The 17,327-nt window shown below is 42.4% G+C and overlaps 1 protein-coding gene across 1 annotated transcript in view; it reads right to left on the minus strand.

The window, feature by feature from the left end:
• Positions 1–5,338, minus strand: part of MOXD1 (monooxygenase DBH like 1) — a 48,198-nt gene extending 42,860 nt beyond the window's left edge. The window contains exon 1 of the mRNA XM_069851863.1: positions 5,074–5,338. Within this exon, the coding sequence (XP_069707964.1) occupies positions 5,074–5,337 (264 nt within the window). The 5' untranslated portion in view covers position 5,338. The remainder of the gene's footprint in view (positions 1–5,073) is intronic.
• Between the last annotated feature and the right edge of the window lie 11,989 nt (positions 5,339–17,327).

Below are 17,327 nucleotides of genomic sequence, written 5' to 3' on the forward strand. Positions count from 1 at the left end.
ATTGTAGCTCTGAAAGGGAACTACAAAGCACCCAGCCAGTGGAGATGTACACTGGAGTGTCTCTTTACTACCCACATCGAAGCCAAGAGGGACTCATTAGTCATCTGGAGATTTTGCCCCAGTACCCAAAGCCATGAAATACCTCCAACAAAGCACCAGCTGAGATGTGTCAGTGTGGCACTTGCTTTGCATGTCTTTCTTGGTGCCTTTCAAGTTGTTTTCTAAACACTTCTTTTGTTGCTGTTGGCATGAGTGCACTTAAAAGCAGAATATCGTTAAGTACAGAGAATGCTTACTATTTTCTGTCCTTTAAAATCTCTCCCAAGTACTTCCCTATGAGCAATTAAGCTAACTCTATGGGATATATTTGATAACAGATATTCTTTAGTTTGGGTGACAGTTAACAAGCAAGGCTGTAATGAATAATAAAGTACTTTTTAGTGACACACAGTTCCCATTCACCCTGAGTAGGGGCTATTTTTGTGCAAGTTCAACAGAAGATGCTAACAATGCAATCCTCTTGTATAACTTGCACAAAATAGGCATTCATCAAGGAGGATTACCCTCCCCAAAACTGAGCTCTCTGCAGCTACGTGCTGTGGGTGGGGATGCACAATTCCAGACAGGGGTGGAGACCAAGCAAAAGGCATGGGTCTAGCGTGAAAATGCATGCTGTGTCAATTCATAAGCACAAAAGAAATGCATTTTTAAAAAGTGGAGGGGGGTGGGGGTGGAGGGACACAAAAGCTAAGGCTGCCTGCCCCAAGAACAAGTGACCACAGCAATACTTCAAGGTAACATACTGCTAAGCATGAACTCCCCTTCCAAGTCCGTCCTCTCCCTAAACAGAAAAAGGCGGCTTCCAGCTTTCCAACACTAAATCCCATTGGTATCTTCTGCCTCTTCTTCTCAAACACACGTGCCCGAATCCCACATAAGCAGTTGCTCTGTCACCACAGGGCTCTCAGTAACATGTGAGAATCATTTTTTCACTGATGTCTTTTTCTCCCACTCCTTGGTAGAGGTTTGTCCCTCATGACAGTACAGTAAAGCTGTGTATGTATGTACATATATACCCATGCTATGTCCTCTACATCCTCCCAATATATGTCTAGGTTCCCATTCTAAATACAGAACTTTTGAAATGTTAGGACAGTAAACATAAAATTCTCCAGTTGCTCAATGCTCTCCAAAAAGCTACTCTGGTACACCATGAAGATTTGTTCTCCTCTCATGACATTGAAACACTTTTCACTTTGATATATTTAGAGAGAACTAAACCTCAGATTTTCAAATCATTTTAGCCCTGACTTATGCCAGACTCCCTTTTAGCTTAAACACAGCTCAAACATGGAAAAGCAAACCAAAACAAATAACTCACTACATTCAAGCTCAGGATACAACTAGAAACTGTGAAAGTAAAACCCAGTCTCAGAAATCCAGAGCAATGAGTCATCAGATTTTTTCAAGGAAAACACTGCCTGCTGACAGTGGGAATAGCATCTACTTGCTCTGAGAGGACAAAGAATAAATACCAGACAAAATGTTTTCTCTGGTCTCTGAAAATCATCTGGAAGTTTTCCTCTACCTCAATACATCAATCTTCCCGACTAAGGTGTATCTACTTTTACCTTTACTGATGGCTGTAGTCTAACTACATTTACATGTCTGCTCCCAGAAGAGGACTCCTCCATCTGAGAACACTTTCTATTTTTAAAGAGGCAGAGAATTTAAGGGGGGGAAAGAGGCTAAATTCTCCCAAGAGACTAGTAGTTTCAATGCCCACTTGAAAGGCTGTAAAGGTGTTTCAGAACATCTTCTGAAAATCAAGCCACTAACAAGCACCTCAAAACTTTCAAAGAAACCAAAAAATGACCCTTTTAAGAGTTCAGACCACGATGCACATTTTCCGACTGATGATCATGGAAGGAAAACATGTTTCTAAAACCAAAAAGAAAAGTAAGTTCTTTCATTACAGGGTGTACATATTTTATAGAGCACAGCTAGGCATAAAACCACATACATTCAAGAGTACTATCTATGAAAAATTCTTTTTTAATAATAAATAATGTAAATGAGGATGATATACACTTAACACAGAACTTGTTTTTAAAATATTAATTGTATTTGTGTGTCCAGTAAAGGGAAGAACTAGATATTATTGAAATAGCATTCTAGAACAAGTATTTCATTTTATGGCAATCCCTGCTGACTTGCTAGAAAAAAAAAACAACTTTGCACAAATCCTGTTCCTTCATTGCTGTTGCTTCTGGCCTTTCCTTGTTGGTGCAAGTACAGGAATATTTTAATTGAGCAACTTTTTAAGAGACCTCATTCCAGTATAAAACCTTGCTGCCTAGAACTGAAGAATAACTGGGAATGGAGAAAACCTCAGGTTGCAAGCAAGATTAACAGATGGAAGTGTTTCTTCTGTGCCTTACCACTCAGAAGTGCAACAAAATAACTCATAGCACTAAGCACAGCAGATGTTTAGGTGCTAAATTAGTATTTCAGGAAAAGTACCAGGTGTTCTGTAACAGGAAGCACTTCCTGCAGTCCTTGGCCCTTCTGTCTGGATTGCAGTTGTCATGGGATGCCAGTTAATAAAATGTTTGGAAGAACGGAATTTGTATGGGGTCATTTATAAAGGATGCTGAAAACCTGTGAGGGGTGCTGAGAAGAGCCAAAAAAAGTGCTTTGACTGGTGGGGAAAATGTCCTGCAGTGGAATGCTTAAAGAGCAAAATGTATTTACTTTATGCAAAAGAAAATTGAGGAGTGACTCGATTACAACATATATATAACTTCACGGAGGTGGAGTAGGAGGAAGTAGGCTTTTTAATATAGTAGAGAAAATACATAGCTGGAATCTGAACCCAGACAAAATACTGTCAATCAGGAACAGCAAGACTCACCATTGTCACAAACTATCAAGGGAAGCCATGGATCCTCCATCACCAGATGTCTTTATGCTACCTTTGGATTCCTTTCTAAAATGTTTGCTTTACCCAAACAGGATCTATCAATTAACCAAGCACAAATTTTGTATTTCTGTTAATGGTTAATGGGTGCATCTTCCAAAATTTAAGCCTCCAGAAAGCCTTACATTCTGTGAGCCTAACAGGTCATTGCTTGAAACCAGAAGGGAGGTGGGGGTAATATTATTACTGATTTATTTAGACTGAGGCTATTTTTAAAATGTTTTGAAATATTTTGAAATATGAAGAAAAAATATTCTGAAAATCATCTAACTGAAATTATATAGAACAAATATTTGCCTAAACCTCACATAGTGAAGTAATAGAGAGGAGGAAAGAAAATATTTATGTTAAAAATTCACTTTGTCTGGAAAAAGTTTGATTTTATAAAAATAGTAGGGGGGCATATTAAGTATTTAGTTTTCTTATGACAACATGTTCATAAAAATCCATATTGTTAAAAGCAAATCTCGCCAACTTTAAGCAGCAGCTTCAAAGATCAACTAGCTCTAACATGATGAAAAAGACCTACTCTAGCAACTGGGTTAACATTGCTCTTAAATTGCCTCTCTAAAAGCTGTTATTCAGCCAACTTGGGTGACAAGTCGAAATACCAGGTCTGATTCCCTTTCCATACACCTGGGGGATGAGCTGCCCCTGCTCCCCCACTCCCAGAACAACTCCTCCAGGCTGGATCTCAGGTCTCTGAGATGGGACTGAATGTGTGGGTCCCTTCTCCTCCCATGGGTCCTACCCCACTAGCCACCAGTATCTCTTGGAGGGGATGCTTTGCTGGAAGCACCAGTAGAGCCCGCATCCCATGCTCCTGTTCCCAGCCGTAGTCCCGGCGTTATCTAGACAACTACAGAAACATATCTAGAGAATTCTGCCCATCCAGATAGGTTCCTCTGAGGTTGCTTTACCAGACCAAGGACAGACACCAGGCGCCCCAGAGGTTACTCCGCAAGTCCTTTTCAATATCTGGGTCAAAACACTTCCAGGTAAGGAAAGAAGGAGCACCAAGGACAGGAGCAAGCAATACCGGCTGTGCCCCAGCAGATGAGGATATCAGCAGGTTGAGAAACTGATGGGATTGCGCTGGTGGAATTACAAGAAGGAAGCTCGGGCAGAACCAGGACGGCCAAACTCCGTCACTCGTTGGTTGCACCGATGAACACTTTGAGGAGAACAGTGCCGCACCTCATTGGGAGAGACCGTGATATCCCCCACCTCTCCTCCTTGGGTCCAGGCTCAGAGGGCAGCAGGGGGAGTGTGTTCTTGCCCAGAGAAAAGGGCTGTTGCATTTTCTGGATAAAGAGGAAGGAAACCTGACACTTTTGACGAAACCCATGTAGAAGTTCAGAGGGAATGCTGGCAGGGAGCTGACCGAAGAGGAATAGCTCCTCCGAAGGGAGAGAAACGCGGAACAATAGGGATAACCAAAAAGCTGGGAGGAAGAAGCAAACAAGTTTGGAGATGAGAGGCGAAGAGGCTGCGAAGAAAGAGGGGCAGGGAAAGACGGGCGTCCCGAGAAAGAAAGAGCAGAAAAGAAGAGGAGAGGGAGAGAGGAGGAGAGAGAAAAGGAGAGGGAGAGTAAATAAGAGGGAGAGACAGGGAGAGGGAGAGACAAGGAGAGGGAGAGAAAAGAAGAGGGAGAAAAGGAGAGGGAGAGAAAAGGAGAGGGAGAGAAAAGAAGAGGGAGAGAAAAGAAGAGGGAGAGAAAAAAAGGGGGAGAGAGAGAAAGGGAGAGGGAGAGAAAAGGGAGAGGGAGAGAAAAGGAAAGAGAAAAGGGGAGAGAAAAGGAAAGAGAGAAAAGGAGAGAGAGAAAAGGAGAGAGAGAAAAGCAGAGAGAAAGGGAAAGAGAAAGAGAGAAAGAGAGAAAAGGAGAGAGAAAAGCAGAGAGAAAAGGAAAGAGAAAAGGAAAGAGAGAAAAGGAAAGAGAGAAAGAGAGAGAGAGAGAAAGAAAGAAGAAGGAAAGAAGGAAAGAAGCAGCAGAAAAGAGAGAGAAACAGCAGAGAAGAGAAAGAAACAGCAGAGAAGAGAGTAAGAAACAGCAGAAAAGAGAGACTCATCAATAAACAAAGACGCCGCGGTACCTGCAGGTAGGGCTGTCCCCTCCGCACGCCGCCCACCACGATGTCCGCCGAGGCCATCCCGCCGGCGGCCGAGAGCCCGAAGCCCACGTAGCCGCGGGTGCGCACCTCGAGGCGGAGGGCGAGGGCGCTGCCGCGGCGGCCCCAGAGCAGGCGGTAGGCGGCCGCGCCGTCCAGCACCGCGCTGTGCGGGTAGCTCCGCGGCGGCCCCGCGGCGGCGCACAGCAGCCCGCCCAGCACCAGCGCCCACGGGCGCAGCCGCCGCATCCTCCCCCGCCGCGCCTCCGCCGCTGCCCGGGCGCTCGGGTGCGCGCGGAGAAAAGCGCGGAGGGGTTGGGGGGGGCGGTGGGGAGGCGGGCAGGCTGCCCCCCGACACTCCGCCCCCCGCGGGACAGCGCGGCCCCGGCCGCCCGCCCCCCGCCTGCAGCACCTGCCGGAGGGGGGAAAGCCCTAACGGGGGAGAGGAGCCGAGAAACCGGGGAGCGCGGAATCCTAGAATCGCGGAGTCACAGAGTCGTAGATTACTGGAATCACAGAACTGCAGAATCGCACGCTCCTGGGATCACAGATTCCTAGGATCACACACTCCTCAAATCGCACACTCCTCGGATCACAGAACTTCAGAATCACACACTCCTAGAATACCTGAACTGCAGAATCACAGACTCCTAGAATCACACACTCCTAGAATCGCACACTCCTAGAAGCACAGAACTACAGAATCGCACACTCCTGGGATCACAGACTCCTGGGATCACAGATTCCTAGGATCACACACTCCTCGAATCGCACACTCCTCGGATCACAGAACTCCAGAATCACACACTCCTCGGATTGTAGAACTGCAGAATCACAGACTCCTAGAATCACACACTCCTCGAACCGCACACCCCTCAGATCACAGAACTTCAGAATCACACACTCCTCAAATTGTAGAACTGCAGAATCACAGACTCCTAGAATCACAGACTCCTGGGATCACAGAGTCCTGGGATCACAGACTCCTAGGATCACAGAACTGCAGAATCGCACACTCCTGGCATCACAGACTCCTGGGATCACAGATTCCTAGGATCACACACTCCTCGAATCGCACACCCCTCGAATCACAGAACTTCAGAATCACACACTCCTCGAATCGTAGAACTGCAGAATCACAGACTCCTAGAATCACAGACTCCTGGGATCACAGAGTCCTAGAATCACAGAGTCCTAGAATCACACACTCCTAGTATCACGCACTCCTAGAATCCCAGAAGTGCAGAATCACAGGCTCACAGAACGGTTTGAGAGAGGAGGGTGCCGACGGGGCTCGCCCACTGCTCACTGGGGATGCCCCCCCCCCCACGCCCCCAGCCCCACAAGAGCTTTAACTCCGCGGGCAGGAGTCCGTGGGACAGAACTCGGAGGCAGCAGGCGGCTCGCCAGCTCTCTCAGCAGCCTCCTCGCTCGGTGTGAGAGCGCAGTGCCGCGGACCGATGGCTAAGCGGGAGATGCCCCCGTCGGGAAAGTTATTTTTTTTGCTCTGGAAGTGGAAAACGAGGAACTTCCAGAGTGATTTGCACCGGAACGGCTCCAAAAGCAGAGCTCGGAACCCCAGCCGCGTCTGCTGGCACCCCTACACCCCTCCCCAGAGCCGCGATTCCCCGGCCACCCTGGCCGAGCGGTCCCCAATAACACCAGTGAGACAGGCTGCACCTCCCCTCCGCCACCCCCTACTCCACCCCCATTTCAGTAGGAAAGTGAAGAGTAAAAAGATGGTTTTGAAGGATTGCGCCCCAGCCCCCTGTAAACCTGGGTGGAAAGAAAAAATAAAGCACTGAAATCAGAAAAGTCACGCTCCGCAAGAAGTCTTGTTGTCCCTTGAAAGCCCCAAACAACAGGGAATCAGGTTTAAAATGCAATTACGCTGTTTGAGTTGCGGTTTGTCCGTGCTCAAATGAAAGAGGAACACCTGTCACACAACAGAAATTTGACATTAATTCTATATAAATCAATCAAAGCAGTACACAGGGGAAATTAGCAATGCTTCTTATTCAGACATTTGCATTAAAATATTTCACAAATATTACTGGGACTTCCATATTATCACCAGCCACTGTGATGTGAGGAACACATTGAAATAATTTCCACAAAAGAAAATGCTTAAGAATGAGAAGCACCAAAAATTACATTTACCTAAGACATTGTAAGAAATTAGAGAAAAAAATAATTTGATAATAGTGAAGTGAAAATAATTTGTAAAGGAATAGAATTGGTATGATTGGTAGGGTTTTTTTTAAAAACTAGGTTTTTTTTCTTAATTTTCTTACAAGATTGTATGTTATGTCCTTACATAATGGAAACTCTGGGATAAAGTTACGATAATGTAGATGTGACAAGTTCACACAGTAGGAGAATTGCTGCCACTTGACCACAATAGTGGTTGTGGAAATCTAACCAGTCCATCCTACAGCGTATGCATTGTGTGTTTGCACAAAATAAAGGAAAATACTCAATTTTAAGTATTCCATGACATCTCAGTTTGGCAAGGATGGTACTGACAACATTTTAGGATCCTGTACATACCACGGGTTATTGTTAGACAGGGAAGGATGACGGAATATTCCATACCATGCAGTATGCAGTAAACAGAGATAGGGTTCCCCAGGCTGCCTGGTTGCTGGTGCCATGAGGGAAGCAGAGTTGGAGGTGGGTGTGCACTGTAGAGGCTGTTTTCAGTAAGAGCTGGGCCCTTCTCCACACAGAAAACCTGACCCCTGTGTTCCACCCACCACTGCTCCAACTCCCTGCTCTTCTTGAAGCAAACAGAGACAGACAAAAAAACTGGAAAACAGGCTCAAATGAACTAAGACTTGGGGCTGACTAATATCATTCCAGTAAATCAGCAAAAAAACAAGGCAACAGGATCATCTAGTGACTTGGACAAACTGCAGTATCTAACACAGGAAACAGCCTGGTGTTACTAATAAGCTGCAGGGGCCTTGGAGGGTGGACAGCCTCTGCACAGCTCAGCATGCAAGTGTCCTGTGCCAGGCTCTCTGTGGCCAGGGCATCCCTGTTCCACGGCTCTGGAGCTAACCCTGGATAGCTCTCAGGCTTTATTTTCTTTTGTGGAGAAAAATTACTTTTAGGAGGCTGACAGCTGGAATAGAAACAATACTTGAGTTCTTGAAATCTCTCGTGGGACTGAATCATCTTCGCTCCACACAGTTCAAGGGTCAGTGTGCTGCTTTTCAGCAGCTCTGAAGCTTTTATTCCCAAAGCCCTTATGACGTTTTACCAAAACATGGGGGTGCAGGTACCCTGTCTTCCAGCAACGGAACCGCACTCAGCATCCTTGCTCACCGTGTCGTGCTGGCTAGACTAGAAGAAGTGCAGGGATAGCAGCCCTATTGCTTTCCAATCTCCAGCAGATCTTTTTCCATTTAAACAGATCATCCAAATGCTTTTGCAGAGCTGTGCACTTGATGTGCAAATACTGTGGCAAAACCAACCTTTTTCAACTTGCTGCTATTTATAATCCTGAGAACAATACTAATGTAATAAAACTTTCTTAGCAGAGTTAAAAGAGGCATTTTGTGGGCAGAGTAGTATACTTCCCAAGACTCACATTAAGAGACTTTGGTGACTTCACCAAGATTTTTTTTCATCATTAAGAGACCAAACATATGAAGAAAACACAGTCTAAATCTGAGCCTTGGCTTAGAAATAATGCTGTTGGTAGGAGCACAGGGCGACATCAGATTAGAACCTTCTCCTTGCTGAACTTAATTCACCGCTTCAAGGAAGGCAGATGCCTAACCAGAAACAGAATTATTCACCTAGTGTTTTTCTTTTCAGAGTTTCTTACTACCATTACCGAAGGTGGTTTTGCCAGTTGCTTCCTCACACCGTTGCACAGCATAGTTCATAAACTAAAGTCCTGATAAAAAAAAACGGCACCTTCTTGTTCATATCACAAATATTTGAGGGAAAAAAACCCCACAAGATCCAAAAACCATTAACAGCTTACTAAAAATATGGACATTATTTGATGAAAGCATCGCACTTTGCTATAGGAGACATTCCACCCATCAATTCTCAAAATTGTAAGGAAGGAAAGAACATGAAAGAGCTGAAACAACCACCTGTGACTATCCAGAAGAAGGCTGGCCCTCGGCTTGTGGGATAATTAAGCTGTGTAAGAAACCAACCTTAAAAATCAGTTGGAGAAAACCATGACACTGGGTTTCATCCAGAGCAACAACATGACTGTCTCCCTTGAAGACACCACTTACCTAAAAACCACTCCTGCAACAGACACGTGTTGTCTGATTAGTATAGAAATATTTGAAATATCTGCATAGGGACATTCTCTGATCCTGCAAGAAAAGCACAGAAATGCATTTGATACAACCATAGCACCAAGAACCTGTGAGCAATGCTGTGAAGAACTGTACATCGCTAGAAACATTTGAACTATGCATGCCCTGTGTGACAGATGGACAGACAGGCAGAATTGTATTTACATGCGTATTAACTTAGTAAAGATGTATATGACATGTAAGTAACCATTTTGAAGTGGTATTTACACTTAAAGGTACATTTGTTAAAAGGTATTATTCTTCAGGGAATATCAGTGCAAGAACAGATACACTCAGTGAAAAGTAAAAAAAATTTACATTGGGTTAAATTCAAATGAAAGGGGAGGAATTCTTCCCCACACGTGGGGAGATATAACCGTGTAGAAATATCACTTCTGATGTATTATCCTTTTGTGGCACTGGCTGTGAATCAGCTCCCAGCATTACTCTGCACGACTGACTGCAGCTAAGTGCCTCCTTTCACAGAGGTACTCGTAAAAGAAGGGAAAAGACAACAACCACAACCAAAGGAAATGAGAGACTCTTTGCTGTAAAGCCTGTTGGCTTTTCCAACTGGTCTAGTAAAACTTTTGCCCTCCAATTTTCTCTCCCAAGAGAAGTAAGAAGTTTTTATGAACTTGAGTCAAGGTATTTGGAAACTTGGCAACTTTTGCAGAAACTAGCCTGCCAGTGTGGAAAAGAAAGCTAAATCATTCTGCTAGTGCCCCCAGCATAGGATTGGGAAAACAAATTTTTTCCTTATGTTGATTTTATTTTTCTGTCCTTAGGCAAGTAATTTAAAACATCGGCCGACATGAGTCCAAACTCATCAGAATAGCTGAAAGAATGTTAGTCTTTACTTACACTAGTTTGAGATTAACAGAACATTTAAAACATAGGTTGTTGGTAGCACAAGAGAGCTCCAAATCTACCCTAACTTGAGTGAAGGTCAGGCTGCTTCAAGAACAGAAAGGTATTGCTTTTAGCTCCAGCGATTAATGTGCATTACTTCATATCAAGAATTTGTAGCTCCTCTGTATGCCAACCTGTAAGCAAAAACAACTCTATCTTCTTCTCTACTACCCCTAGTAGAAGAAAAGAAAATTGCAAAACAGTACATAAAATGCATAGAAAGAATTACAAAGATTTACAAAAGTCTTCATACAGTTACTCTGTCTACAGCAGTCAAGTTGTAGGCATTTTCCACTTCACAATGTAATAATAATTTTCAAGTATCTGGGAAATGGGGTGGGAAAAGGACAAGGGGGAAAATAAAACTTTAAAGACCAAAAGATGAAGTAAAGGAGCAAATACCAGCAAAGAAAATATATATATACTGAAGTGCTGGAGAGCTTATACCCCAGCTTGGGCTAATACCTTTCTTTCAGAGGGCTCTCGTTTTCAGAAGACACAGTGAAGCCATATATTTCCCCGTCTCAGAGCTATTCAATGCTTTTGGTATATTTACATGGCATAAGCATGAATAAAAATGAGCGCGATGCTCTGTTCTCCCAACTGAATTGTGTAGGTGAAAACGAAACAGTTGTTCCCAGCTTGGAGAATTTTTTTTCTCAGAGCTAAATACCTTAAACAAACGTTTAAGAGCAGCCAGATCATCGTGTGTGCCCAGAGAAATGTTTGGTGCTGCCGAAGGCACAGATGGAACATTCCCACCTTCCCCTTGTTGAAGCAATCTTGGCCTTGGATCGAGACAGCTCCTCTTAATTGTGCTAGAAATGTTCCCTCAGACCTTGTCCTGCTGGCTCAGCATTTTGGAGACAACATCAAGTTCAACCCACAAACCTTCCAGCAGTCAGTGCCCTGTCGGCACTGATCACAAACAGGATTGTCAGTGGAGCTGTTTGTTCTGTGTATGTATTATCCCACTAAAACAATCTTCCAGCTGCATCTCCAAGGTACTTCTCTAACCCTCTTGCCTCATTTCGATGTCAAAAGCTGGATTTATGTAGGTCATTCCAATAGGGGAAAAACTAAGGATATAAAGGATATATAAAAAGTTCTTAATTTCATTTTCACAGGTGGGAACAGACTTCTTGTTGCCCTCTGCTAGCCAGCTAGCCTGGCTATTGGCTGGGTAGTTTATAAAACGTTTATGAAAGACTTCACATTAACTAGTGGTGTATAATCAATGTTCAATATTCACTAATTTCCTGCATGTAACCTAACATGCATCAGAGAACAGCCAGCGGGGGTCTAACTCAAAGTATGCCACAGAGCACAGGATTTCACTAGAAACATGCTGAAACCAAACCTTTCTATGTCCTTGGGATATCCCATTGCTTGCATCTAGACAGAGCAGACAGCTTTGCTGGGCTGCTTTCTAGGAAAAATGCCAGAAGACGTCACACCAGCACGGGTATGTTAAGTGTGAGGTCACTACCCATGATCAGGCTAAATCTTCATAATTAATTGACTCATTAAGCAACAATAGAGAGGCATTATCTCTTTGCCTTCTCTTGCCAACTCCTATCAAAACCTAGGAGAATCCTCAATAGGGTAGCACCAGGAGGCAAAGTGCATCTCTTATTTCTCAGAACTCAATACTATCTACTCGACCTGCGTATTTTCCACAGCACTGAAAAATACCACGTTTAGTTTATGTACAGGTGTTACCATTGTAACATGTAGGACTGAATTAACAAGAAAATAATTATGGATAATGAGTATGAAACCAACATATATTTTAGGAAAATCTCCCTAACTTTAAATGCACACAAACTATAGCCAAAAAAAAAAAAAGTTGCATACATCTTTAACTTTTCAAAACAAATGAAGAGTGTGAGGCTTCTGGGCTTGGGTGGTTTATGGTAGACCTCTAAATTGGTTTCTCATAGTTCCATTAAAAGTTTCACCCCAAATATTTTGGTGATTACATAGAACATATGGCTGGATTAAACACTATAAAATAATTTCTCTCTTTTACTATTTCTTAATTCAAAAAGCACCTCCTATACTCTTACTCATACGGCCACATAAATCCATTTATTTGCAGTAGAGGCAGAGTGCAGGAAGCCAACTGGGTCCAGGAATTAAAACCGTTGCCAGGTGGACCTTCACCACAATGACACCAGTGAAAAAATAGAATCAAACTGCTTCTCTGTGCTGTGGCTTTGTAATTTCAAACGTGAGCAGATATATGGAAAACCAAGGTTATTCAACTAATTTTTTTACTGGTTATAATGAGATTGTAGAGATATTATAATAGATTTTATCAGTTAACTAAATATTGTCTGTTGATATCTCCACATAATACTACATTTCTGAGGGATAGAGTAGACACCAATGGGTTAATAATGATTTAATATTAACAGCTCTCTTACTAAAAAAAAAAAAAGCAGATTGTTAAATAATGTTCAGACTGAGAACAGAACTATTGAGTTTGGTGGGTTTTTTTTTCTTAAAAAAGATTGGCTTAAATCAAAATGAAAACCTTTGCCAGATTAATGCACTTCTCAGGTGAGAATTAACCTCCTGAGACCACTTAAGCCTAAAACAGGGCTCCGGGGCAGATCACCTTTTACCTGTGTCAGACTTGAGAGATGTCTGTCTAGCCTCCCCTTTGCTATGTCCATCAGCATGGATTCCCTTCCCCTTCCCTTCTCCTCTCCCTTTGGATAGAATTGACTCCTATCCATCACCATTCTTCCCATTAGAAAACTCTGTTAAGTAGCTGATCTCGAAAGCGGCAATTTAAGCCCATAACTGCTGTTTTGCTTCCTATGTATTTATTTGACTGTGGAAGCCAACACAGTTGCTCTTGGAGCAGAGGAAGGTGCTTCCTGATCCCTACCCTTCTCTGTCTTGCTCTCTCTTGGTATAGTTTAGAAACTAACTGGTAGATATATATTTTCTACTGTATGAATTTTATAAGATGCTGAAGACCATCCCTCTTGTGCAGTTTTCATGAAGCTCGATAGGTGTGCAGTTTTCTAAAACTAAATGAACAATCTATACTTTTTTTTCCTACTTGGGCAGATGATAGATTTAGAGAGTATAACTTACCTCTGGGCTTAATTTCCCTCTCATATTTACAATGTCAAAATCAGCAGCAGAACAAACACGAAACAGAAGGAGAGCAGGAAGTGGGACTTGGTGCCTTTGGGGGAATGCGTTGTTCTGCAGAAGTGGAGAGCATCTCCGTGCCCTTGGTGAAAACAGCCTGCATAGCCAGTCAAAGCTATAAATACACACATGACACAAAAATGTAGCAGAAAGCGGGTTCCAAATGTACTGCATCCTTTGGAAAACACTGGTAGCATCTGTCTTACCGAGAAATTATGAAACTGAGCTTGCAATTACTCCATCAAGATGAAATTTTCCAGAATTTTTCAACACAGCAAACTATTGAACCCAATTCTGTTTCCTCTGAAATCAGTGGTAAATTCCCAATGCAGTGAACTAACCTTTCTTATGAGAAGTAAAATATTCCTTGGTGGACAACCTCCATTCCACCCCTCACCCCACCCCCATCTCAAACTTTCAAGCATTCTGCTGAACTGAGTTTTTTTACTTAGAACTGATGCAATGCATTTTGTTCCTGTATCTATAACATGCATCCCAAGCAGTTATGCATACAAAAGATGACTTGTATTTAAGCAAAGAAGAAAATTTTGTTGAAATGTGGTTTTAATAAATAAAGTGTATGCATATAAAGTGTACACAGGTTGACGAATGAGACTCTTGCCCGCTGATTTACTGTAAGATTTCCCAATGATGGTGTTCAAAGTGGTCATCATTAAAATGTCTAGATTTTTCTCCTTGATTTGTTGAGTGCTTGACATGGTCATAGATGCTTTTGTCCAGTTTCAAACCTAGAATGACAAGTACTGTTACTATGAAAGCGAAAGTACTACAACAAAAAGCAGTGAAATTAAAATCCTTAGAATTCACAAATGATGTCACCTCTTGACAATATTCATGGATCTTCAGGGAGCACAAAGCAGAGTTGAAGAAGGAATACTAAAATGCAAGACTAACATCAAGTGTAGAAAAAAATAATGCCACAGGTATGTGATAGAAAAAGTACCCTGGAAGCAGAGATGCTGAAAGAGCCCAAAGCATCTCGCTAAATAATCTACTGAGCAGAAACCCTCGGTGTGAAATGATGAGAGAAGAACTGGCTGTGCCATCAGGGAAGGAGGCAAGCATTTCTGTGCTCTGTCCCCTATGCCAGGGTCTACACACTGAAAAGACAGTTAAGAAATGGAAAATGCAGAGAAAAATACTGAAATATTCACTGAAGGCCTCAAAAATATCTTTCTATTTCTTACCTCTGAGTCAAAGGCAAGAGTTGAATTGATCATGGCCTGTAAATACCTATGGATAAAAATTACATTAAAAAAAATATTACCTGTAAATAAGTATATTACCCATCTGCATGACTGAAAGCAGAAAGCAGAAGCCGATCAAATTCAGAACAGGAAAAACAACTGTATGGAAAAGTAAAATGATAATGATTTTACTTTCCCAAAAGATACACTGAGTATTCAGGCCTTCGCAGGTTTCAAGACAGGACCCATGGTCTTATATCCAAGTATGTGCCAGCTCAACCCAGAGCTGTGAATTGGTGCAGAAATTTCTGGGCAATATTTCATGGTGATCAGGCATCGGAGTCACAATAACCGTTCTGGCCTTTGCATCAGCAGGAGATAGCAGGACACCATTTTAAAAATAAAAATCTTCATGGAAAAACTAAATTCTGTTGCTTAATGGCAAGTTGTCGTAAGAGATTTTGATCAATGTAATATTATCTGAAGCATTTTCGGACTGCTGCACATGTCCTGTTCTTCCCACAGCCAAACTGGGTAAAAAGATTGCTGTCCCAGGCAAGTCCCAGATATTCACCATCACTTTCCTATTCAGGAGTTACCACTTTTTCTCCTACCTCTTCCTTCCTTCCCTACACTGCTTCTGCTCCTTTGTTTACTGCCGTAAACCACTCCCTAATTCAGTGCTTTCCAAATGCATAGACTCAAATATTGTGCCTTTAAAGCTTTTAAACTAGCCTAGTTCATTACAGTTTTGACAAGAAATTGCTCTTTTCCCCAGGCTTGTTACTCAGCCCTGCCTCGTATTTGTATGAGAAGTCTTGTAATTGCTTTGCAACACTGCCATTCACCTTTTTGGTAGCTGACTGTGTAGAGAGACCAGCATGCATGGTTTATGACCATATGAGAATGTAATATCTGGTAAAACATTCTCACACATTCAGTTTAGTCATTTAAGAGTTATTCTAATAGAATTATTTATATTCTTGCATTACTCTTTTATAATACAGCTATCTTGAGGATACAGTGTCATCAGTACACATTCATTTATGAATCACTGACATATTTTCAAAGATGTTACACAGTGTTGCACGAGAAACAATAAGTATTTTTGAGGCATTTCTGGATTTTTTGAGAAAGTTGAAGTCCAAACCACAGCACATTGCAGACATTTCTTCTAAATATTAGTAGTAGAGCAGCTGTGAGATGCTCCCATGTGAGCACTACTATACAGCTTTGCAGCTGTTTAACGTTCGCAGGCACCAAGATTTTCAAATTAGGGCTCGCTTCACCAATGCTGGAGTCTTCCAAAGGAAACTAAACAAATCATTGCTTGGAATTCACAATACCAATCCAAACATGAATACATGTTATTTCAGTTCTAAGCAATGACAGGTTTGTTAATATACCCATGAGACTGAAGCCTGAAACCCATACTTATATAAGCAACCTTTCTACATGTGACTGTACCAGCTGAGCTCAGTATCCACAGATTATTTGTGGGGAGTCCTGGAACTCTTTCTGCTGGTGATACTGATATGAATTTGGGTCCTTGCTTGTTTTATAATCCACCAGATGACTGCAGGCATGCTAAGCTGCTTGGGGTGTGAAGGGGAAACAAAGATCATGCCGAAGAGACTGCCTGTTTCCTGGCTTTTGTTTTAACTGAGGTTTTAATTCCTTTTGTATTAGTCACAAGTCATGATATTAAAAAAATACATGACTCTATTTTGACAAAACATCGCTTGGCTGTGGGAAAAAGAAACTAACTCTTCCTGTAACAGAGTTGCTTTGAACTTCCAGGAGTTGCATTTTTTCAATGTGAAAAGCTGACATTTTTTTTTAAAAAAAACCCCCACAATTACACGCCCCCCCCCGCAAAAAAAAAAAACAAAACCAGAAAATCCTAACTTTTAAAAATTATTTTATTTTAGGAAAACATTTACTTTTAAATATGAGGATCAAGACTGATTCCTAAACTTACTTCAGGTCAGGTTGAGGTGGAGGAAAACAGGGAAGAGTTTGCACAAGACAGCAGGGAGCTCCCCCCGCCCCTGCTCTCTCCTACAGAAGAGCCAAAGCAGGGATTGTCCTTTCCCCCACACCCAAAGAGAAAAGATTTCTATGAGAAAAAAAGCATAAAGATAGGAAAACAGCTTTGATCCCCATTCCTGCTGGCTGGGGGTTAAAACTGGCCAGTCTATGAGGTGTAAACCAACAATAGTGCTCCTTTGACAATGCCGGAGGCTCTCGGGCTGCCCTGGGGGCTGGGCAAGCAAGACTTCTGCAGGGATTGTACAAGCAACCTAGTAACAATGGAAATGTAAGAACAGTGGCTTTTGTACAATCTGGATATGAGAATATGTGTGTACAAAACAATCTGTTTAAACCTCTCTCTCAACAGACAGAAGGTCAGAGATATCCCTAAACTTCATTTTTTTCCCAAAGATTTGAGGAGTTTGCCTTAAATGCCATACCCTGATGCAGAGATTTCACACAGCTAACTTGGGTAATGCTTTGTGATGATACGGCCCATGAAGCACCTTGCAAACAGAAAATTCTTCCACAGTGTGTGATTTCTTTATGATAAAGCATTTTGAAAACAGTGGTGTTTCCCTTCCCT

The sequence above is a fragment of the Phaenicophaeus curvirostris genome, chromosome 2, assembly GCF_032191515.1.
Source record: "Phaenicophaeus curvirostris isolate KB17595 chromosome 2, BPBGC_Pcur_1.0, whole genome shotgun sequence".
Lineage (NCBI taxonomy): Eukaryota > Metazoa > Chordata > Aves > Cuculiformes > Cuculidae > Phaenicophaeus > Phaenicophaeus curvirostris.